Below are 23,005 nucleotides of genomic sequence, written 5' to 3'. Positions count from 1 at the left end.
TATTTCATGTTTTCGCTTTTTATATTTCATATATTATTTAATTGGTCGTAAAAAGCATATAATAACCTATTTGAATTTGTCAAATAAAAATTAGTTTATATATAGCTGGTAAATCATATTATGTTAATATTAAATACTTAGTTATTCTTGTGGTTTGCCACAAATTGGCTTTACTAAATTCTTTAAAACTGTGACAAACTATTTATTTAAATTGTATTTACATTAGTTTTATGCATAAGTTATTAATCCTTAACTGTATATATTTCTGTTGTTAAACATAAATATATAAAATTCTTTAATATTTTTAAACTGGAAGTCTACAGCAACATAGTAGATGGAATAGTTCTCTGGACATGAAACCATTGTGCTCCAAATAGCTACAAAACAAGTTGATATTTTGTATTATTTATTATATCTAAAGTTATGCATGTACTAAAGTAGTCAAACAAATGATTTCAATTTCATTCCATCGTCCGCGTTATTTCTTAAAATACCAAGAATGTCTATCTAGATAAAATTAAGCTTAAAACTTGGTTCTACTACTTTTATCTTTGATAAGTAAAAGTAAGTTGATATGATTGGTTAGGCGAGACCAAAGATTTTCGGCGAATCCGACAGACTTTTATATAATTTAATTTCCATTGTTTAAAACAAAATATTTGTAACAATACGCAGCGATCACGGTTCGCAAAAAAAAAGAATAATAGTAAGAGACGGACGTTGCACGTCCGTCTCTTATACGTCCACGGTACCAGACAAATTAACAACAAACCAGACGCATAAATTAACAATAAAAATATAAAGATTTTTATGTTATAATCACTGCTTTAGAGTTATTTTGATTTTTTACAAAATTGGAGTCAGAACTCAGGTTTTGAAATGTTAAACAAAAAGTAGATATCGAGAATTGGGATAATAATTATAGACGCGAAAAAAACGCAAAAATACGACGTTATGAAATATTTGTTAGGTAATTGTCTTTATGGAAAATAAATCTATTGTTTACGGAAAAATTTTTCACAAGGAGAAATACTATAACAATAATAAAAAGTTATTTTTTTTACAAACACAAAAAATGAAAATCAAAAAACGTACACTTTTTGAAAGAGTACCAAAGTTTAATTAAAATTTTTATTGAATGCTTTTTTTGTATTAGATTTCAGAACATAAGAACTAAGGTAAATGAGTTATCCGACTTTTGGCCAGGGTTTGAGTTCCAGAGTATCTTTATCAATTTCTTGCAATGGCTTACTCAATAAAGATGTCACATCTAAATCAGATCCTATTGTACAAGTTATGATTCAAAGTTCACTTGGAGAATGGAAAGAGGTTGGCATATAGACATAGAATTCTGTATACTTTTACAATTAAATAGTATTTAGAAATTTTAATCACTGGGTTCATATTGTATGTTGGGGTTAATTTAGTTTCTTATTTAGTTTTGGTATTATGCTAGACTCTTCAACTTTATAGCAGGGAAGAACTGAATGCATTAAAAATACAACGTGTCCTGAATTCACTCAAACAATAGAAGTAGATTACAAGTTTGAAGAGGTTCAGAAAATAAGGTTCTCTGTCTATGATGTTGATAATAGTTCAAAGAGTCTACTTGATGATGATTTTCTTGGGAAAATTGAAATAAGTTTAGGAAAGGTATTCATTTTTTGGCAAAGTTTTTCAAAATTAGTTGTATACATGTGACACACCAAGGTTTTAACTATGTAAACTATACTTTTTGTTTAGATAGTTTCTTTAAGAACTGTGACTGAAAAACTAGTTTATCACTCCTCTGAAAATGCTGGTACTATAAAGGTAAGCTTTAAGGTTTTAAATATTTCTTTAGTTTTTTTTAAAATACAAATAATATTTTTTTTGACTATATTACTTGTTATGTAAGAAGCTAAACTTTTATTTGTTAGATCACTGCTGAAGAGATTAACGAGTCCAATAGCATTGTTACACTACAGTTTAAAGGACAAAAGTTGGATAATAAAGTAAGTTTCATTATGTTCTAACTAAATTCACCCAAATACACTAACAATGTTTTCTTACTTTATATTTTTGGGTTTTAGGATTTTCTGTCAAAATCTGATCCATACCTAGAGCTATTGAAAAATAATGGTGATGGAACATTTCTTGCTGTTCACAGAACACCAGTAATCATTTCTTATATTTTATTGTAAAGGTCAGTAGTTTAATGGGCATGGCATGTTAAAGTATGAACAATTTGTACTAGTTCCAACAAGTTCTATATTGTGGCATAACTAAAATTGAATATTTAATTTATTTGCCTTTTGTAAAGGTTCTATAGTAACATGATGTACTAAGGACACTTCATATATACACTCTGTAAAGAAATTGTTGACTAGAAAGTGGAAAAATGAAATTAAATACTTACAATTTTTTTTTTTTTTTTACATGTTTATTGCTTGTTGAAGTGTAAGATGGTGATTAAAAATATTTGAAATATTATGCTTTAAACAATTCAAAATTTTAATATAAATGGGAGAAGAAAAGCAACAGTTTTCTGCAATCTACATAAAGTTAATGATAAATGTTTAAACACAAATATCTTGAATGAGGAATGAGTATTATAGTAATGTAATGGTCAATAAATGATCATTAAATCACTGTACCTTTTTTAATTCTAATGTCAAACAACACCAAAACATTTTATAGTTTTTTTTTTAGTTGTTTAATAAACTGTTTTATAGTTAAGATTTTCTGATATTATTTTCTGATATTGTTGTTTGTACCATTTTAGCACATTGATAACACGTTAAATCCACAATGGCAACCATTCACCATATCTCTTCAAAAACTTTGCAACAACAATTATGATTTACAATTAAAAGTAACTTTATTTAAAGTATTTGCTTTGTCTATTATTTCACAGGGCAACAAAAAAAAAAACACTTTTTTTTGTTGCATGGATTTTAAACCAATTTTTATGCATTTTTCATGCTCGGAATTTATTGACATGATCTAGTTTTGAAATCTTTAATTTTAATTTTAAATCTTTATCTTTTTTTTAATATTAGATCTTTAAAAAATAGCTCTTTTATAATAATAATTACAAAAAGGTAACCATATCATTTTTTGTTTTATACTAAATATATAATTTGATATTAAACAAAAAATGATATGAACTACTTCAAATAAAGTCATAAAAATTTAGTATTTAGTCTAATATATATTTAGTCTTTAAATAAAGATATAAATTCTCTTATCCTTATTCACATACTGTGAAGCACACAAATTAAATTGGTATTGGAAAAAAATCAAACAAAAAATAGCCTATACCAGCATTTCTTCAGCTATTAGACCATTTCCATATTCTGAACTGTTTTTAAATCTGTTTTTCAAAAGTCTGTAGGTTGCCATAAAAATATCAAAGTTATGTAAATACAAATGTCAAAATTAATGCAATAAATTTTTTGTTGGCCTGTGTTAATGCATAAAATTTTAAAGGAATAAGTTTTGGTAAACAAGTTTTTACAAAACTTGTATAACAAAACTTATTGAATTTAGCAAGTATAACACATTAACCTAATAAAGTTTACTGTTATAATATTACTTCTTTACCTCTGTATCTTTTAGATTCGTTGTTTTGATTATGACAATGATGGAAGTCATGATTTGATTGGTGAGTTTTATACAACAATGAAGGAAATTTCTACTGGAGTCACAACTGCCGTAAATCTACTACCTTTGTTTCTTTTTCCAACATCTTAATATGCTCCTTTTTCATTCATGAAGCTGTGTCTGTGTCTGTTTTTCTTTTGTATGTTTTTGTCTGTCTATGTGCTTTTTGTATGTTTTTGTCTGTCTATGTGCTTTTTGTATGTTTTTGTCTGTCTATGTGCTGTATGTCAGCAAAAAGTAAATATGCAAAACTTAGGTTTTGTAATTTAAATTTTTTGTAATATTTATTTTATATTAAATTAGTTGCATGAGTTTTTTTAGTTGTTATTCCTAATGATCATCTCTATCTCAAAATAATGTTAATCAGGATAAAATATTACATCTTTCAAGAAGCATTATGAAGAAAATATCCCACCGATAAAGTGTGCCATATTTCTGATTACACCATGAAACATATGTTTAGTTTATTTATATTCTTTAATGTTTACATACATATTTTTTGCCACTAAATTCAAATATCACATTCCTTTTAATATAACATTAATAGTGTTTAAGTTCTACTGCTTTCAAACTTTTCATTACAGATAGAAATTTTCTATACAACAGTATGGTTATTCAATCTATTTTATTATTGTGAGGATAATTGCACAATATTAAGCACTTTTTCATGTATTAAAAGGAATTTAGGAAGTACAGTTTTAGAACAAAAAAAAAAAAAAAAAAACACAACTCTGCATTGTAAATGCTTTAATAACACTTATCTTAAGATAAAAGAATGGATTGGTTTGACAATCAAGATTTTCTAGACTACATAATTTTATCTTTTCTGACTAGAGATCATACATAATCTCCTATCATAGTAGTATCCAATTGTCTTGAGGTGATGTTAGTAAGGAGCATGGTGAGATTTCATTGTCCTGATGAAATTTCTTACTGTGCTCCTAGTTAACATCACCCAAGTTTTTGGGGAAGAAATCTAGCATTAAAAAAAAAGGTGAGAATGCAAAAAAAATTAACCAAAAGTGAACAAAGAATTCTTCCATTTAAAGATACAATGAGTATGTTATCTGAATATGTTCCATTTTATTTCTTTATAATTACATATTTCAACTTCAACAAAGACATAAATTAAATTAGTATTCAAAACATCTTTAGGAAAAAGAATCCACAATAATTAATATTCAATTTGATTAAAGTAAGGCTTCTGGAAGACTTCTAAGGAATCTGTATGATAAGAAACATATTTTTATTTTGCAGTAGTTTTGATACTGGTAACCTGTAATTATGTGGGACAGTTGCTCTAGATAATTGTATGTGTTAATATTGAAAAACTTGTCTCACCTTCACTTTTCTGTAATTTTTCAGATCAATTATACAAAAGTAACAGTTGTTTTGATGGTCTCTCCATACTTATGAAATGGCAAAAGACATTACCCTTCCTGTACATCTTAACCACCATTTAAGAATAAATTGACAGTTTCTGTATGTTAAATGAGGGTTTGTCCTGGTCACCCATGACCATTACAAATAATTTTTACAGGCTATACAGAATTTGTTACCTTTCACAATGCAATAGCTAATTTCTTCCAATATAGTAGCCACACACATAGAAAAATGGAGAATTTTTACATCATCTAGTTGCCATCATGAAAATACCAGAACTTAGTAACTGACCTAAATGAGAAAGTTAGATATACATTTAGTAACAGAATATATAACAGTTCTGAATATATGATAGTATGTGATAATAGTCAAAACAATATGATAATAAAATAATAAAAATTATATATATGATCTTATTTATCACATTGAAATGGTCAATCATATAGAAGAAATGTTTACTTTTTTGGAATCAGTACACACACAGTATCAAACACTAACAAAAATATAATAAAAAAAAATAAAACACTAACACTAACTATCAAACACTAACAAAAATATAACAAACTTTTGAAAAAAAATTGTTAAGCGGTGTTATTTTAGGATGATGCAGAAATTCTTATTTCAGCTTCTGTTGGATCTTCTTCACCAGCTTGATCAGTTTCTGTTGGTCTGGTAGAGCATAAGGACCTTTCATTGATTTGGCAGTGTTAGTTATAATCTTAGCAGATACTTTTAAGTGTGTTGGAACTGAGCACAATAAATCTTGGCAGTAATTATTTGCCTGCTTCTTGTTGCTTCATGATAAACCACTCTAATTGATGCCCACCAAATACACAAGAAAAGTGGATGAGGGTCAGTTTTGTGCATCTTTTGGGATTGTTCTTCTGGATCCAGCCAGGCATACACTTGTCATTGGTTTTTTCTATTAACTTCTCATTTGAGTTGAGAATACTCCTAAAGAAAGGATCTTTTATATGTAATTAGAGTAGCAATGTAAAAGTATTGGCTAGCTAGATTTTGCTTCTCTCATACAATTTGTGTGGCATCCATCAAAAGTAAGAAAACTGAAGTTTTCTCACTTTTCCCATCCTATACAGGTGTTTGGCAAAGCTCAGAGAGGTTCTAATAAAGATTTGCCTTGAACACAGAATTCAGCATATTATTACTGACTACGAGATGGTTGACCTGAATGTGGCTTATCTTGCAGACTCCGATCTCCAACTATTTTCCCAAACAAGTTATAAGTGCTGGGTTGTTTAAGGAGGCATCAGGGTATATTTTCTTTATCTTTTGAATTTCCTCACTTGTATTCCTTCCTTCATTGAACTAAAGAAGTAAGAAATGGTGAATAAGGTCATCAAGCCTCATTTTTAACTAATGTAAAAAGTTCTCTTGCTTTATATAGCTTTGTGGAGATTCTAGAAATATAATTACAACTAATGAATTCAAAAAAAACTAAGGAATATTCTGGAATTAGCATAGAACTCATTTAGCCTGAACAGGATTTAGCTGAAGGTGGACCAAATTCTGGTCACTAATTTTTTGACTACTTGAGGATTCTGCTTGTTCTTTTGATCTGATTTGAAAGAAACAAATTGGAGAGCAATACAGTTTTATTTTTTTAAACATTTTCAAAATTTTTGACTTTTTTATTCTTTTTTTTGTTAAGAAATTAAACTTTTAAAATAATGTTATTTTTCTTTTCAGCATTAAAATGATTTAAGAATTATTATGTTTACATTTTTTGTTTGTTTATAAAAGTTTACTATAAAAATCTTAAAACTATTAAAAAAATGAATAAGTTTTTTCATTTTTATTGAGCTTAACTATTTCATGATAAGTTATATTTTTAGATATTGTTTTTTATTTTTTTGCTACTTCTTTATAAATTCTATTGGTAGTTAATTGAATTTTATAGTTGCAATGGGAGTGTATAAACCCGAAAAAAAAATTGAAAAAGAAAAACTATAAGAACTCTGGTATTATCATTCTTGATTCAGTTAAGGTAATTGTTTTAACTTTGCTTTATTTCATTTATTATTTGGTAGTTTAGTATACATTAAATTTACAGTTCTTGTTAATGAAAATTAAGTTGTCTCATTTACTGAGAACATTTTTTTTTAGTGTATAAAATTCAAGTGTATAAGAAATTTATTTACAATGACAATGTTTTTAACAGTTATTAAATAAATAAAAAAACATGTTCTATGAAAATTGCAAACTAAGTTCACATCTTTGTGAGATAAAATGAAAAATATAGGCTTCATTTTTCAATGGCTATCAATCTTTTTTTTAAAATAGATTTTGAAGAAACCTTCTTTTCTTGAGTTTATCATGGGTGGATGCCAAATCAATTTTACAGTAGGTGAAGCAGAAGTATTATTTAAAACATTTTAAGTTAAATCTTTAAGGGTGTTGATGATTTAATTTAAAGTGTTTAATGTTTATGTGAATATATGTGGTATCTCATGTAGCTATCAAGAGTCAGAATTTCTATGTTATAAGCAAAAATTGCAGCTGAAAGTATAATACATACATTGGCAATAATAATACCTTATTATGTTAAATAATTGAAGCTAAGTGATTGGATACTTAAAAGTCAGCTTTTGATTGAAATAAATAAAAAATTATGATTAAAACTAAAAAAAAGAGCATAGGGCCAAGTTTTTTTTTTAAAGCACTTCAGTTTTGTACTGTTAAAGTTCTTTCAATAAAATTTCCAAAAAACAAAGTTATATGCAAGTGACTTTACATGCTTTTGATCTTTAGCCTATAATAATTAATGTTTTTGTTGTTGTGATTTGTTTTTCATATTTGTTGAAATTAAGTAGCAAATACTTTAGATGTATTAGTGTGTATGGTTATGTAACCTTCAGTTTTAGTTTAACAGTTTTTGTTATTTTGTTTGGTTTTTGTTTTATGCATTTTAGGTTGGTGTGGACTTTACTGCTTCTAATGGTGATCCTATAAGTCCTTCGTCTTTGCATTTCATCAGTTATACCCAAAAAAATGAGTATGAGAAAGCTCTTATTGCTGTTGGGGAAGTGTGTCAAGAATATGACACGTAAGTGTATTTAAATTGAATAATCAATGTAACATTAGGTTTTTTATATAAAAATCTACGATAAATCTCTCCTCCAATTATAGATCTAGAGGAATATTTCATTATATATAGAGCAAAATGATGTATTTAATGTAAATTTACATGGTTTATACAATAAAATATTAGTAGCAAAAGAAGTTAAATAATTGTAAATTAATACATTAAATAATTGATGTAATTATGATACATTATAATACATTAAATTTGATGAGTACAACATGAGTGATCAATTTATATTACAAGGCTAAAGCTCAAGCTTTAACCCCACTTATGTATACCCTGTCAAACTCCTATCAAATTATGCATAAATCAAGTAACTGTCATAACTTGTGCGCAAACCCTGTCAATAAATATGTATGCAAACAGTATGCTCTTATCGACACCTTTAGCAATTATTAACAATACTTGTTTCTTCAAACATTTGCCTTAGAAATATATGAAGACTAGGTGTGTTATTTTGACCAAAATATTTACCCGAATTTAAAGTAATCAGAATACAGTGTTGATAATAAAAATGAATTATTTTAATGTCAAAAACATTCTTTTAATTTTCCAATGTGTAACTATCTACTACTGCTGGTTTGCCACTGACAGCAACATTTTTCATTATTATTAATTTTATTTTTTATTATTTCATTCAACCAAAATGAGGAGCCCACCCAATATGAATATAATATATATAAGAAATAAAAAAAGTTTATATGTAAAAGAGCCTATGATTTGTAAAAAAAAATTAAGATAAAAGAATATGAAATTTGAATTTCTTTTTTTATTAGGGATAAAATGTTTCCTGCACTAGGGTTTGGTGCTATAATACCCCCAAATGGACAGGTAAAATGTAACAGGCTTGATTTTTTTTATAACAAATGTTCTTTGTAAAAGATCATTTTTTTTATAAAATTCAAAATCAGTTGCTTTATCAATAATTAAAAAAATGATGTTTTCACATGCCACAGTGTAAATTTGGGATCCTTATATCAATGAAACATCCTAAAAATATTGGTATGGAGTTGCTGCAAATTTGTCTAATCCTCTTAAAAGCTTATTCAATTGTTAAAATATTGAAATGTTCACGATTGTTGGATTTAATGAGTCCAAATCACAAGAACGACCTAATTAAAGTTCGTCATAGAGTTCAGGTGACATTTACCTTAAAACTTGAACTACATCAAAAGTTGCATCAGAGTGTTTTTTAAAAGTGTTTGAATAGTCCTATTAGGTGGCTAAATTTAAATATGGTATCTCTAATGCAGCAAGAAACATGGCTCCTTTAAAGAATGCATCTTTTTAGGGAATTACTTTGATTCATCTTACTCAGCTTCAACTGAATTAACTTCAACCATCCATTTTGATCCTTTATCTCTAGTTTCTAAAGTGCAGTGATAAGGAAGATCATGACCAAAAATTGATAGGAAAAAGTTATACTATTTTTCAGCAATCTTGAACTGTGGCGGCTTTTCAATTCCTTTACTTTGGCATTATTTCTTCAGGTTGCACAAATGCACATGAACGTGCTTTTTTTTGCTGCTTTTTTAATTAAAAATTGTTTAAATTGCAATTCTAAGGTAAAATGCTGGTATAAAAAAAAATCATCATCTTATTGCTTCTCAAAACACTCAAGAAGTCAGCTTTGTATTTCTTAAGCCTATTTTTTTTTTTTTTTTTTTTCTAAAAAAAGAATTTTATTTCATCATTTAAAAATATTTTAAAGTAATTTTCATTCAGTAAAAAAGTTTTGACTTCTCAGAAAGCTAAAGACCCACCAGTGCACTGGTGTGGTTTCACTACTTTCACCACTGCAGTGGTGAAAGTAGTGAAAATCCAATTGATGCTAGGAGTATTCTTAAGGGTATCTGTTATGAACTTTAATTTGGTTTTGCCCCTCAAATGAATATTCAGAGAGTGGTTTATTCACAATAGGGTTCCAAATTTACAAATTAAGATGTACTACAAATTTCCCATCACAAAGCCATAACACCTATTATAATCTATATTTATTTTTGTTGCAAAGTAAATTGAGTGTATAGTTCTAGCTTTCAAATAAAATCTCTTTTTAGGTATCATTTGAGTTTCCGCTAAACTTCAATCCATCGAATCCCTATTGCTATGGTAATCTTAGTAATAATTAAATTGTTGACATAAAATATTTTGTTACCCTTTCTTCTACATTACTTGATTTTTTTAGGAATTGCAGGGGTTTTAGCAGCATATCAATATTGTTTACGACATGTGAAGTTGTATGGGCCAACCAATGTTGCACCAATAATCAACCATATTACAAATTTTTGCCAAAATATTATACAAAACCAGCCTACATGTGCTTCAGTGAGTTTTTTTTATCCAAGCCTTTTGTAAAAAAACTTTTTTTTTTTAAAACCAGTGAGTTTTTTTTTTCACCTCACTGTATTATTGTTTTTTGGAATTTTGAGTTTAAAGTATTTTGGTTTTTCTCAGATCACTTTACTCATCAAAAATATATTCCATTTACCAAGTAAAACTTTAATAGCTTTTAAATGCGCAAACTCTGCTCTTTCACTGAGATACGAATGATTATTCAAGATTTATACAAACTGGTTAACACATTGACACTATTTACAACTTTAAACAAAAATTTTATTTCATAAATATCTCTTTTAAAGTGATAATAAAACTCTACAACATTTTGTTTTTCTCTTAAAATTTATTTTTTTCAAAGTGGTAGAAATTATATTGCAAATGCATTTACTTCTTGTTTTTTTCTCAGAATTACTTTGTTTTACTGTTGCTGACTGATGGTGTTATTTCTGATATGGATGCAACAGTTGCTGCAATTGTGGATGCATCATACTTTCCTATATCATTAATTATTGTTGGAGTGGGGAATGCTGATTTTTCACAGATGAATTTTTTGGATTGTGATCAAGGAAAGTAGGGAATTTATTTTTAAGACAACACTTGAGCTAAAGATTTTCATGTGACTTAAAGTGAGGCTTAGCATAAGGAATTCAAAATTTACAAAATAAATTCTTATTCTATTTCTATTTCTAAAAATCTTTGGTAATATAATAATACTTTCAAAAATTTTGAGAAACAGTTTGTTTTTTTTACTATTTTTAGTATATTTTGTGAACTATCAGCATATTTTTTAAACTATCAGTATATTTTGATAGTTCCCTAATATTTTGAAAATCTGCTTATCAAAAGTTTTAAAGTATCAACAGCATTTTGAAAATTTTTGGATGCAAGCTGCATCTTTGGTCTGTTAGAAAATTTTTAGCTCCAATAAAAACCCTTTTAAAGGCACAGGTAGACTAAGGGTACACAGAAATCACCTAAAGTTGAAAGCTCTTGTCTATGGTCTTTCCATCACTGTATTACATCAACCTGAAAAGAAAATGAAACATTTAGATTTGTCTTTGGGTAATAGCATTTCTAAAAAAACTCAGCAATTTTTTTTCAGTTAGAGAGTTCAGAATGTTCAAACTTGATTGACTTGTGCTCATACTCATCATCAACCCCTCATTAGATCACTCATATAATAAGCTCAATCTTTCTCTTTCTAAAAACTCAAATTGTTAATAAGCAGTAATTGGGTTGATTACTGATTGCTGTGTAAGTTTGATAAAAGTTGTTGGACTTTTTTCATAGCAACACCTTTATAATATTGATGGAGTAGATCTTTGTAGACTTGATTTTCAGTTTCATATTTGGAACTCTCAAGTGCATTCTTAGTTGCCGTAATAAGTGATAATCTTTAAATAAGAAGCCATTAAGAAAAGAATAAAAGACACTTGGTAAATTTTTAAAAACTTGCAAAAAATATAAACTGCTATAAGAAAATAAATGTATGCAATGCTTTTAGCTTCATTCTTAGTGTGTACATTTTTAAGTTTAACATGGAAATCAAACAAAGAAAAATTTGAAACAAAAGATGTAAGCGCAAACATAAGCTTTAACTTGTGTAGACTGTGTAATTTTTATGCTTATACATTTGTTTAAATATGCTTTTGCATGTCTAAACATGCTTATTGAGCTGAAATTATTAAACGTTGCATGGCTTTTGAAAAATACTTAACAACAATTAGATAACATTTGCTACCTTTTAATAATAGCAAATCTCATGTGCAAAAGTGCAGCATGTATTATTGCTCTGTTCTGAAAATTCTGATCCTTTAGTATATCAAAAACAAGTTTTTTGAGACTTACATAAATGATAAAGAAGTTTCTGATAGATGGCATTTTTAAAATTTTTCACACTCAAGAGGAAAAAAGTTTTTTTTTTTTATCTGTAGTTAATATTTCGTCTAATTTTAAACTTTATTGTTAATGTACTTTATCTTAAAGAACAACTACTTTTGCATAATTTTTTTTTTCCTAAGTGATATTATTACTTGAAAAAAAAACTTGATTGCAAAAAATGCAAAAGTTCAATATTTTTTTTCGATGAGCAAGTAACACTCCTATCAACTTTCTTATTCTGTGTTGATATTGCTAATTCCACATTATTCTGGCTAGTTTGGTGTTGATCTGTTCTGCATTAATTTGATTTTTGTTTAGATTAAGATCAAGTTGGGGAAAAGAAGCACTACGTGACATTGTCCAATTTGTGCCATTTAGAGATTATCGTCAGGTGATTTCTTTCTTCAAGAAAAAATATAAATATAAAATGATAAAAATTTCTAATTTTTATTTCTAATTTTTTTGTTATTATTTTGATTCAAGGTACCTGCCGCTGATCTAGCAAGAGCTGTTTTAGCAGAAATACCAAATCAAGTAACTGAATACTTTTCTATGAAAGGTATTCAACCAAATCCACCTTTCCAACAAGTTCAACCACCTGCAATGACAAGTACACCATTAGACCAGCAGTTTAACAGTCAATTTCAACAACAAATCCCACAATAACTCTAGAATCATTATCCTTAAATAGTTAATAGCTGCTTTTTTTACATCTTTAAGTTTTTTATTACAATATAGATTTTTTTTTAGTAAAACTTGATAACAGCACAAATATATTTTTCATGAAATACTTCATTCTCTGAGTTTTGTCCTATAGTATTGACTTTGATTGTTATAACAATTTCTTACAAAAAAAAAATTTTACAAAATAAGTTGTTGTTTAACTTATATTTTGGTAAACTTATCATTTTACTATTTCAATTATAATGGAGTTACTGTTTCTTAGTTTTTTTTATAAAGTTTACTTTTAATAATGTCAAAGACTCATTTTCTTTAATTTTAAGTTAATCTTTTTATGTATAAGTAGAAATTTGCATTACTATTATTTGTTAATGTTATTATTAGTTATTATCATTATTATCTATTTATTACTATTATTATAATTATTATTAGTATTATTGTTATCATCATCATCATCATCATCATCATCATCATCATCATCATCATCATCATCATCATCATCATCATCATCATCATCATCATCATCATCATCATCATCATCATCATCATCATCATCATTATTTTTTACTATTAATAATGTAAATGATTGTAATAGTGCAGAGCAACCTATAAGATGCACATAAGTAGAACTAAAAAATTTTTTGTGTTGAATTGGTTTTTCAGATTTTTCAGTTCCACACAAGTTGTGGCGACAAATTTAACACTGCAGATGTAACATATCAATTAGTTATGCTCTTAAAAAAATAAACTAAAAAAATAAAAAGATGCTGAAAAAAGCTTTAAAAATTCAGCAGTGTTGTTTTCATTAGATAATAAAAAAAAAAAAACATTTTTAAAACATTTAACATTTTTAATTTAGTTAAAATATTCTTCATAAAGTGAAAACAAATTAACCAACAGTTGATTGAAGATGAGTTTTCCAGGAAGCCTGGTAACACGAGTTTCATTAACAATTTCATGCACAGGTTTGCTAAAAAAAGATATTACATCACAGTCTGATCCAATAGTTCAAGTTTTGTTGCAAGAAAACTTTGGAACACAAGCTTGGAAAGAGGTCAGTTTGTCAAATGACTGTATATCAGGGTTATAATTTAGTTTCAAAAGCTGTTGTATCCTTCCTTTATTTAAAGAAAACATTTTTCTGTTGGTCTCTTTTTCCTAATTTGATTATTGTTTTTATATTTCCAATGAGGAGTTTAAATTGTTCTACAAGCATAATAATATTTAGCAAGGAAGAACAGAGCGTATAAAAAATACATCGTGCCCTGAATTTACTCAGTCAATCGAAGTTGACTACAAGTTTGAAGAAGTACAAAAAATCAAATTTATTGTTTATGACATTGATAATCTAACAAGCACCTTAAACGATGATGATTTCCTTGGAGAATTAGAATGTAATTTGGGCCAGGTATTTTTAATATGTCAAAATTATTTATGCAAATATATCAAATGTAATAAAAAATATATATTTTTAATGCAACTCTATTTAAAAATTTTATATAGAGTATACATGTTAAAGAAATTTTAGTAAAAATTTTTTTTTCTAAATACTCTTTTAAATTATCATTGTAAAAGAATTTCAGTAACTTTTTATTCTATTTCCATTACTTGATAATTTTTTTCTAGATTGTTTCATCAAGAGTGTTTTCAAAAGAGCTGAGATCTAATAGCAGCTGTAAAGCAGGAACAATCAAAGTTTGACCTTCAATAGTTATATAAAAATAATTTTTTAAAATAATTTGATGAAAAGCATTTTTAATTAAATAAGTCATTGTCAGTTTGTTTTAAGTTTGATTTGTTTTTAATGTTTATTTAATAATTAAAACATATTTGCAGAAAATATTTTGAAACATTTAAAGTTTGGATTTCCTTCTTGTAGATTGTTGCTGAAGAGTTAAGAGGAATGGCAGATCATGATGTTATAATGCAATTCCATGCAAAGAAGTTGGATAAGAAGGTTGAATACTTTAGGTTTTGTATTTTTCAGCAATTTTTTCTGTATAGCAGCAGTAAATATATCTGTTTTAATTTTAAAAATAAACTTTGAAATTTTTTAACTCCAAGATGTTTTGGAGATATTAATAACTCCAAAATTATTCCACAGTACCCAATAACCTTTGTTTAAATACCCCAAAATAGGTACTCAAAAAAGTTGCTCAAAGTAGCTGTTCAAAATAGTTACTCAAAGTAGTTGCTTAAAAATAGTTACTTAAATGTTATCAGGTGCATAAATTGTATTTTAACATTTTTTTATAAAAAAAAATATCAATTTTGATCTTTTTTTTTTTAACAACAGTAAAATACCATGGTATAAAAGTTGTCCCCCTGCTAGATGTGTTTTTTTTATATTCAAAAATATATGTGCTTTTTATTAAAAACAAGAAATAGCTTTAAATTTTACAACTGACCAAACAGGTTTTTTACTGGCTATATATATGCAATATTATGATGCTAAACTTTATTTTTATTCAAAGCAATTATTAAGTTCCTGAAAAAAATATTATCTATTGTAAATTTATTGGAAAGTTATTATTTCGCTAAAGGAGATTTTTTACTGGACATAATGTAATAAAGTTTGGGGGGGGGGGGGGATGGAAAAAAAACAACATTTTTTTAGTGGACATATAGATTGTAGTAAAAGTTGTAAGGATAAGAATAGACTCATCATTAGTTGGATACAAAAAAACTCCAATTTATTTTGGCATCTAGTAGCTGAGGTAGACTTCACTTTTATGCAGCAATTGAAAGCATTATACTTAATTACCATGTTCTATATGTCTGTAATATTTTTTTTATGCTAAAGATATTCATACACCTCATGATGTGCACAAGGAAGCCATTTCACAAAAAATTATATTATATATAAATATTTTGTCTGTAGGACTTTTTATCAAAATCAGATCCTTACTTGGAAATCTCAAAGGATAATGGTGATGGAACCTTTCTAACTGTTCATAGGACACCGGTAAAGTTTGTTTTTATTTTTTAAAGAGCAAAGTAATTGTTTCAATTATTAAATTAGCAATAAAATACAAAAAGTGTAAAATTAAAGTTGCATGAAGTTAATCAACAGACAAAAACATAGTTAAATAACAGTATTTACTTTATGGATTGAAGTTTTATCCTTTGTTGTTAACTCTTTCAGATAATTCTAACTTTTCAGTTTTTCTTCGCTGTGCGAAATTTGGATCAAATTAAATATTTTCTTAGACCTTTTCATATGCAATGTCTGATTTCAGACATTATTAATGTTTATATTCTTATCAAGTTCAAATTAAATCTGATTTTCTCAATTTCAGTCTATGAATCTACGTTTTGTAACCAGGTGGCAGTAAATACTCTGCTATTTGAATATCTAGTTTAAATTCGACAATCTCTGTTACTTAAATGCTCTCCAAGGAGATTTCAAACAGAATTTTTTACACAAAAACTACTAATTTAAATGTTTTGTCTAAATTCTAGAATGTTAATAATACAATAGAATTGAATCAAAACATTTGTTAAAATTTTAGCATGTTAATAATACTTTGGATCCGAATTGGAAACCTTTTTCTTTAACTCTTCAAAAGCTTTGCAACAATAATTACGAATTGAAATTAAAGGTACACTTATTCTTTAATGTTTTAACTGTTTAAGTTCATTTACCTATTTCATACAGTTATCTATTCCGTGTTAGCACAGAACAATAAAATTTAGCATGTTATCGTAATGTTTGTGCTAAAGAATGTTATACAAATGCATTAGTTGTCATAATTGACTTCTGAAAATTAGGGTTATAACTTTTAATAAATTTAATGAAAATTTATATCAGTTGTAAAATGTTGTCTTGAGGATTGTTTGAAGCTTTTGTATTTTTAGATTTGTTGTTTTGACTATGATGATGATGGAAGTCATGATTTAATTGGTGAATTTTACACTACTATGGCAGAAATGTGCAGTCAGCCTTCAGTAGGAGCATGTTGTTTTTTAGCTCTATGATTAATTGTCATTTTACATGTACGGACTTGTTTTTCAGCTGTGACATGTTTTTCACTATCAGTATTTATAATTGGTATAGTGTTTACATTTAAGTGTTTATATAGTATGTAAATAATATACTTTATGTGTTATATAGGAATATGTTTTCAAATGCAGATCTATTTTTTTCTTTCTACTTTTTGGTATTGTTATTCTTTATTCATTTCTTTTACATTTTTTAGCATCAGTGGGATTGCATAAATCCAAAAAAGAAAAAAAAATCAAAGTCCTACCAAAATTCAGGAGTGATTTATTTAGATTCGATCAAGGTAATTTCATGTGAGCTTTATTTAACCAGCTTAGTTTGTATCACTAATGTATTTACGAGTTTATTTACAAATAAACTCATTCATTTTTAACTCAATTCACTGTTTTAATTCGTTACTAAAACAATGTTTTTGAATTAAATTATTAAATGAAATTTTTGCCCTTTTTTATGCTTTCATAAGCTTTAATAATTTTGGGTTTAAACAATTTTTTTTCATTGAAATTTAAAACAGTTTTTTTGTTTGCTTATTTTTTAGGTTTTCAAGAGGCCATCTTTTGTTGAATATATTATGGGAGGATGTCAGATCAATTTCACTGTAAGAACCTGTTGAGCAATAGCTCATTTTTTAATGATTAAATTATTGTTACTAAATTGATATTTGTAAAAATAAAAAAAAGCCACTTCCTAATGTCCAATGAAGAACAAATCTGCTTAAAAGTAAGATTTTGTAAAAAGATTATTTCAAAAACTTTTACATCAACCCTGATCTTTTACATTTTAATGCACGTTCTTTGCAACTTTTAACAATTTCAAGAGAAAAGTTTTGAGTGTTTTAAAGTTACATGGTTTAAGTACTTTGTAATTTTTATTTTTTTCTTGCATTCACTACAAGTTAAGCAAGTTATTATATCATCATAATATATATTTTTAATATATATAATATAATGGAAATAATATATATATATATATATATATATATTTTTAATATATTGAAAGTATGGAATTGTTCAGTATATTTAATTTTTTTGAAGCTGTAGATTCTGGAAGAATGTTTGTGATTTTTTTTTTTTTTGAAATGATTGTTTTTTGAAATGAGTATTTGTATATTTTAAAATTTTGTTGTAACCCTGTTTGTGCATATGTTTAATTATGTAATGTTGTATTTTTGTTATCTTAAACAAGTGTTATTTGAAAAGTTCTTTTATTCAAGCTTAGGAAATCCGCTATGTTTCATAGCCATACTTTTTACAGAGTTTTAAGTATTACATATTTCAGGTTGGTGTGGATTTCACTGCTTCTAATGGTGAACCATCAAATCCACAATCTCTCCATTACATTAATCCCAATCAACGAAATGAGTATGAAAAGGCGCTTATTGCTGTGGGGGAAGTATGTCAAGATTATGATACGTAAGTTTTTTTGATTTCTTAAAGTTTTTATGTTAAAAAGCAAAAACATTTTACTTTTTCTGTCTTTTAGTGACAAACTTTTTCCTGCATTGGGATTTGGAGCTGAAATACCCCCGGCTTTTCACGTAAGACTTTTAACAGTTTAAAAAAAAAAAAATAAAAGAAGCTAGATTTTAATTTTAAAAGTTGTTGATTTTCAACTATAAAACCTTTTTTTCTACCTCTTTTAACATATTTGCTGAAAATCTTTAGTATTTAATTATCGAGTATAGGTTTACTGTGAAGATTATTTATTGCAAAAACTAAACTTTTTTTTATAACAGTCATTTAATTATTAAATTGATTGCAGACTTTTTGTTAGAAATGTGATGCCGTTACGAAGATTAAAGACTTTTTAAAATAGTTACAACATCATTACGATGATTTTACGATTATTTTCTCTTCGCTAGTTTTATAATCATTATGAAGATTTTAACTATTTTTAATAATTAAATAATTAAATCATTATGAGGCTTTTTAGAGTAATTGTAAAAACATGAGAAGTATAGGAGAAAAATTAGATATTAAAATTCATATGCATGGATTTATTTCAGGTATCTTTTGAGTTTCCATTAAATTTCAATCCAAGCAATCCATATTGTGCAGGTAAATAGTTTTTTTTTGCAGGTAAATTTTTGTGCAGGTAAATGTTTTTTAAAAATTTTATTAACTTGTTATTACATATTTTTATCCATTAACTGTGTCCAACTTTTTAAAACTTCTTCAACTTTTTCTTGATCTGATTTCTTACTAAATAAATAAACAATTTCAATTTATCTTGAGTCTAAAATGGCGCTAAACGTTTTTCTAAACTTTTTAAGGAATCCAAGGAATTCTTTTGGCATACCAGAATTGTGTTCGATCCATTAAATTTTATGGTCCAACCAATGTTGCACCTATAATAAACCATATTGCAAGATTTGCTTCTAACATCTTAAAAGGACAAGAAAATCTTGCTTTGGTAACAAATGTTGACAAAATTTCTGTATTCAGTTAGATGAACAGTTTCTCTTCCTTACTTCGCCATGTTTTTACTTTGTGTTAAGTATTCGTTTTAAGTTTTTTTGTTTAATGGAACATTTAAACTTTTAGAACTACTTTGTGCTGCTGTTACTGACTGATGGTGTGATTTCTGATATGGATGCAACAGTCTCTGCAATAGTAGAAGCATCATTCCTCCCTATTTCACTAATTATTGTTGGGGTGGGAAATGCTGATTTTTCACAGATGAATTTTTTGGATTGCGATCAGGGAAAGTGTGTAAAGTTTACTAAAATTTACTTCTATCATATGCGACCGCAAAATTCATAATAAGTTTAGTGATTCCAAAGTAAATGTTACGTTGTTATTTTTAAGCACTGTAGTTTGTTAATGTTGATGCGCAGATCTTTGGAATTAAAATGAAAAAAGCAGCAAAAAAAGAAAAGATGAGCAGTAAAAATAAGCCCATTATTGACCTTTCTATAAATGGCTCAACGCTCAAAGAAATTGCCAAGATGCTAAACAAGCTTCTGAGTACTGTTTACACTGTGATTAAACGTTTTTAAATGTTGTGTTGAGAGGAAGCCTGGCAGTGGTTTGAAGAGGTCAGCTCGGACTCCTCAGGATCTGAAGCCAAAGTCAAGAGCCATAGTTAAGAAACACCTGTCATCAACCAGTCCAGGAAGTCCCAGAACATTTAAAGTATAGATTTAAGACCAAACATCCGACTTCAGTTATGATGTTTGGCCTCATTTCTTCTGATGTCCTCAAAATGCTTCATCAAATCTGGTCAGAAAGTTGACACCAATGAGTACATTAGAATCATGGAAAACCATGTCAAAATCTAGATTAATACTCACTACTCTCCAGATGACAATGTTGTGTTCCAGCAGGATTGAGCACCTCCACATACATCCCAGAAGACCCAGAGGTGGCACCAGAAGAACCTGGCAAAAAACTGGTCAAAAGAGTTATGGCCTCCAGGATCTCCAGATTTGTTACCTCTTGATTATTCAATATGGGCGTATGTGGAGTCAAGGGCTTGTCAACGTCCCACAACAGTGTCAACTCCTTGAAGGCTGCTATCAAGAAGGAGTGGGGCAAGATGCCCAAGGACTATATCCAGACCACCTGTTTCAGTTTCAGGAGTCGATTTGAAGCTGCGATTAATGCTGAGGGAGGAAATATCGAATAAAAATGTAGTATATGTAATTCTTAACACTTCTTATTAAATAGGTTTTTTGTTTGGCTTCAAGTTTTTATTTTACATTGATTTTTGTCAAGAAAGAATTTTTACGAATTTTGCGGTCGCATACGGTATTATCAATAATAACAATAATAGTAATTTCTTATTGTTGTTGTTGTTGTTCATCATCATCATCATCATCATCATCATCATCATCATCATCATCATCATCATCATCATCATCATCATCATCATCATCATCACCATCATCATCATCATCATCATCATCATCATCACCATAATCATTATTATTATTATTATTATTATTAGTACTATTATAATAATAATAATAATAATAATAATAATAATAATAATAATAATAATAATAATAATAATAATTATTATTATTATTATTATTATTATTATTATTATTATTATTATTATTATTATTATTATTACTATTATTATTATTATTATTAATTACTATTAATATTATCATACCATCAATATTAAGTAATACTTGAATTACATAAAAGTTATGGTGAAAAAGGTTTTTAAATTTGTTGTTTTTAAATTTGTTGTTGTTTTTCAAACCTTGGCATAGTCGCAATCATTTTTTGTTTCCATGCTCCATGAAAATGTTGCACTTAATTTGTTGGTAAAATAAATGAAAACAACTTATAGGTTAACTACATCGTATGGAAAACAGGCTTTACGCGATATTGTTCAATTTGTTCCATTTAGAGATTTCAAGAATGTAAGGGATTATTTTTCTCATTTGCTTTACATATTTTAGTGAAATAAATTTTAACGTTTCTGATTATTTTAGTATTTTTACTTTTGTTTTAGTACCATTCTTAAATTTGTTGGTGAAATAAAACACACCCTTTAAGTATTTTTTAAGTACAGCATCACACATCGCGTTTCACTGGTAGTTTTTTTATATAACTTAAAATTGAAATAATGGGCTTGTACAAAAACACTTTTATGGGTGCTTACTAAACCTATGTAATGCGTTCCTCTCAGATGATGTTAGTTGTAAATATTTAGGGTGTGTGTCAATGTTAAAAAAGTGTGAATATTCATAGCTAAAATCATCTGAAAGGGTCTAAATTTTTAAAATAGGCTTCACCCGCAGACCTTGCCAGAGCAGTTTTGGCTGAAATTCCGAAGCAAGTATCAGAATTTTTCTCTTTAAAAGGTATCCAACCACAACCTCCGAGACAAGCGCAATCTTTTTATCCGCCACTTTAAGGTCTCGTTTTAAAAACATTTCTGCTTAGTTATGCATTTTGTTGTTAGTTTTTTGTAAATAATTTTTATCTTTTTTATTATTATTATTTTAAACGTTATTAACAAGATAAATCAGATTTGAATTAGTTGAATGTAAAAATGTTTTGTCATTCTCTGTAACTTCACCGTAATAAAACGTCTTACTTAGAAGTGCCTTAAGAAGGGTTGTTTGTTTTCTATCCAAGTAACTCATGTGTTTTCTGTTGTAACCGGTTTGTAGATGTTTTTATTATGGCTGCGTATTGTGTAATTAATGATTGTCACGAGATATTAATTTAATGTGTTGCGTGGGATTGTCCAACTTATGCAAATGTGTTTTTTTAATGAGTTGAAGTTTTTCCCAATTTAGCACGAAATAGTCATGTAGGAATATTTTTTTGCAGAATTCCCAGTGCCATGTCCCACCAAAGCATTTCAAAAATTCTTATACCCCAATTAGGTCTGATAAGAAGATGAATAAATCCCGGGCCAACTTGTAAAAAAAGCTTGAAAAAGGTTTTTTTCATCACTCAAATTGGTTTACCTAAACCCAGCGTGAAGAGCTCAAACTAGCCTTTCGAATCATCTCTTTAACAATCAAATTGTCCCACGTTAAGAAATACCGCTCTATATAGAGGTCACATCTAAAATTCTGTTAATTTTCCGTAAATTAGCGTATTAAGTGTGCAATATTGTAATAGTTAAGAAAACAGGTATCGTCAAATACAAATTTAAATTTGTTTGTTCGAGCTTTCTCTAGCCTATTTAAGTTTTGAGCTTTTAAAGCGTTTACAATTTGCAGTTTTAGAAATATAAAAACAAAATCTAAAATATTGAATTAATCCCTTTAAGATCAAGTTAACTTTAATCATTTTAAATTTTGGTTCTCGTATAATAACATTTAATTCGTTTTTGTTTCTTCGAAAAAGATTTTTCCAAAACGAGATAAGAATTGCATGCAGGTGACTTAAAAGCTTATCTAGACTAATTTTTGTCCCAAAATCAAAATATTCTTTTTAAAAGGAGGGTTAACTCTGAGTAAGTTATCAAAAGAGAATCGTTTCATAATTACAAATAGTAAA

General features: G+C 27.5%; 2 protein-coding genes across 6 annotated transcripts; both read left to right on the top strand.

The window, feature by feature from the left end:
- Positions 1-718: 718 nt before the first annotated feature.
- Positions 719-13,121, top strand: LOC145185280 (copine-3-like). 3 transcript variants are annotated; one of them, XM_090097015.1, is made up of 17 exons: positions 719-970; positions 1,157-1,329; positions 1,474-1,653; positions 1,744-1,812; positions 1,920-1,994; positions 2,073-2,156; positions 2,765-2,854; positions 3,601-3,696; positions 6,947-7,033; positions 7,330-7,389; positions 7,959-8,092; positions 8,908-8,962; positions 10,189-10,240; positions 10,317-10,456; positions 10,875-11,038; positions 12,668-12,740; positions 12,833-13,121. In XM_090097015.1, the coding sequence occupies exons 2-17, from the start codon at positions 1,183-1,185 to the stop codon at positions 13,013-13,015; spliced, it is 1,689 nt and encodes a 562-aa protein (XP_089953141.1). In that variant the 5' UTR covers positions 719-970; positions 1,157-1,182; the 3' UTR covers positions 13,016-13,121. The 3 variants fall into 3 exon arrangements, 2 of the variants coding, with proteins under 2 accessions (XP_089953141.1, XP_089953140.1); XR_016455368.1 differs by lacking the exon at positions 8,908-8,962 and having other exon boundaries at positions 723-970; XM_090097014.1 differs by lacking the exon at positions 719-970 and having other exon boundaries at positions 1,010-1,329.
- Positions 12,833-22,255, top strand: LOC145185311 (copine-2-like). 3 transcript variants are annotated; one of them, XM_090097017.1, is made up of 17 exons: positions 12,833-13,039; positions 13,890-14,084; positions 14,259-14,438; positions 14,657-14,725; positions 14,910-14,987; positions 15,912-15,995; positions 16,543-16,632; positions 16,889-16,978; positions 17,230-17,316; positions 17,572-17,631; positions 18,312-18,445; positions 18,516-18,570; positions 19,039-19,090; positions 19,306-19,445; positions 19,577-19,740; positions 21,336-21,408; positions 21,777-22,255. In XM_090097017.1, exons 2-17 carry the CDS (start codon positions 13,941-13,943, stop codon positions 21,903-21,905), a joined length of 1,629 nt encoding a protein of 542 aa, XP_089953143.1. In that variant the 5' UTR covers positions 12,833-13,039; positions 13,890-13,940; the 3' UTR covers positions 21,906-22,255. The 3 variants fall into 3 exon arrangements, with proteins under 3 accessions (XP_089953143.1, XP_089953142.1, XP_089953144.1); XM_090097016.1 differs by lacking the exon at positions 12,833-13,039 and having other exon boundaries at positions 13,629-14,084; XM_090097018.1 differs by lacking the exon at positions 12,833-13,039 and having other exon boundaries at positions 13,884-14,084; positions 14,657-14,740.
- Positions 22,256-23,005: the final 750 nt, after the last annotated feature.

This window comes from Hydra viridissima, unplaced genomic scaffold (genome assembly GCF_058129835.1).
Source record: "Hydra viridissima isolate aposymbiotic clone 2 unplaced genomic scaffold, HvirCarnegie_v1 scaffold_9, whole genome shotgun sequence".
Taxonomy (NCBI): domain Eukaryota; kingdom Metazoa; phylum Cnidaria; class Hydrozoa; order Anthoathecata; family Hydridae; genus Hydra; species Hydra viridissima.
This window is presented reverse-complemented; position numbering and strand designations above follow the sequence as displayed.

Bases quoted from the DNA above. Each gene is read 5' to 3' on its own strand.
- LOC145185280 (XM_090097015.1), top strand. From the start codon at position 1,183: ATGAGTTATCCGACTTTTGGCCAGGGTTTGAGTTCCAGAGTATCTTTA. The intron at 1,995-2,072 runs GTAAGTTTCATT...TTTGGGTTTTAG, and splicing joins GACAAAAGTTGGATAATAAA to GATTTTCTGTCAAAATCTGA. The intron at 3,697-6,946 runs GTAAATCTACTA...TGAATTTTATAG, and splicing joins CTACTGGAGTCACAACTGCC to TTGCAATGGGAGTGTATAAA.
- LOC145185311 (XM_090097017.1), top strand. From the start codon at position 13,941: ATGAGTTTTCCAGGAAGCCTGGTAACACGAGTTTCATTAACAATTTCA. The intron at 16,633-16,888 runs GTACACTTATTC...TTGTATTTTTAG, and splicing joins ATTACGAATTGAAATTAAAG to ATTTGTTGTTTTGACTATGA. The intron at 17,632-18,311 runs GTAAGAACCTGT...TACATATTTCAG, and splicing joins GATGTCAGATCAATTTCACT to GTTGGTGTGGATTTCACTGC.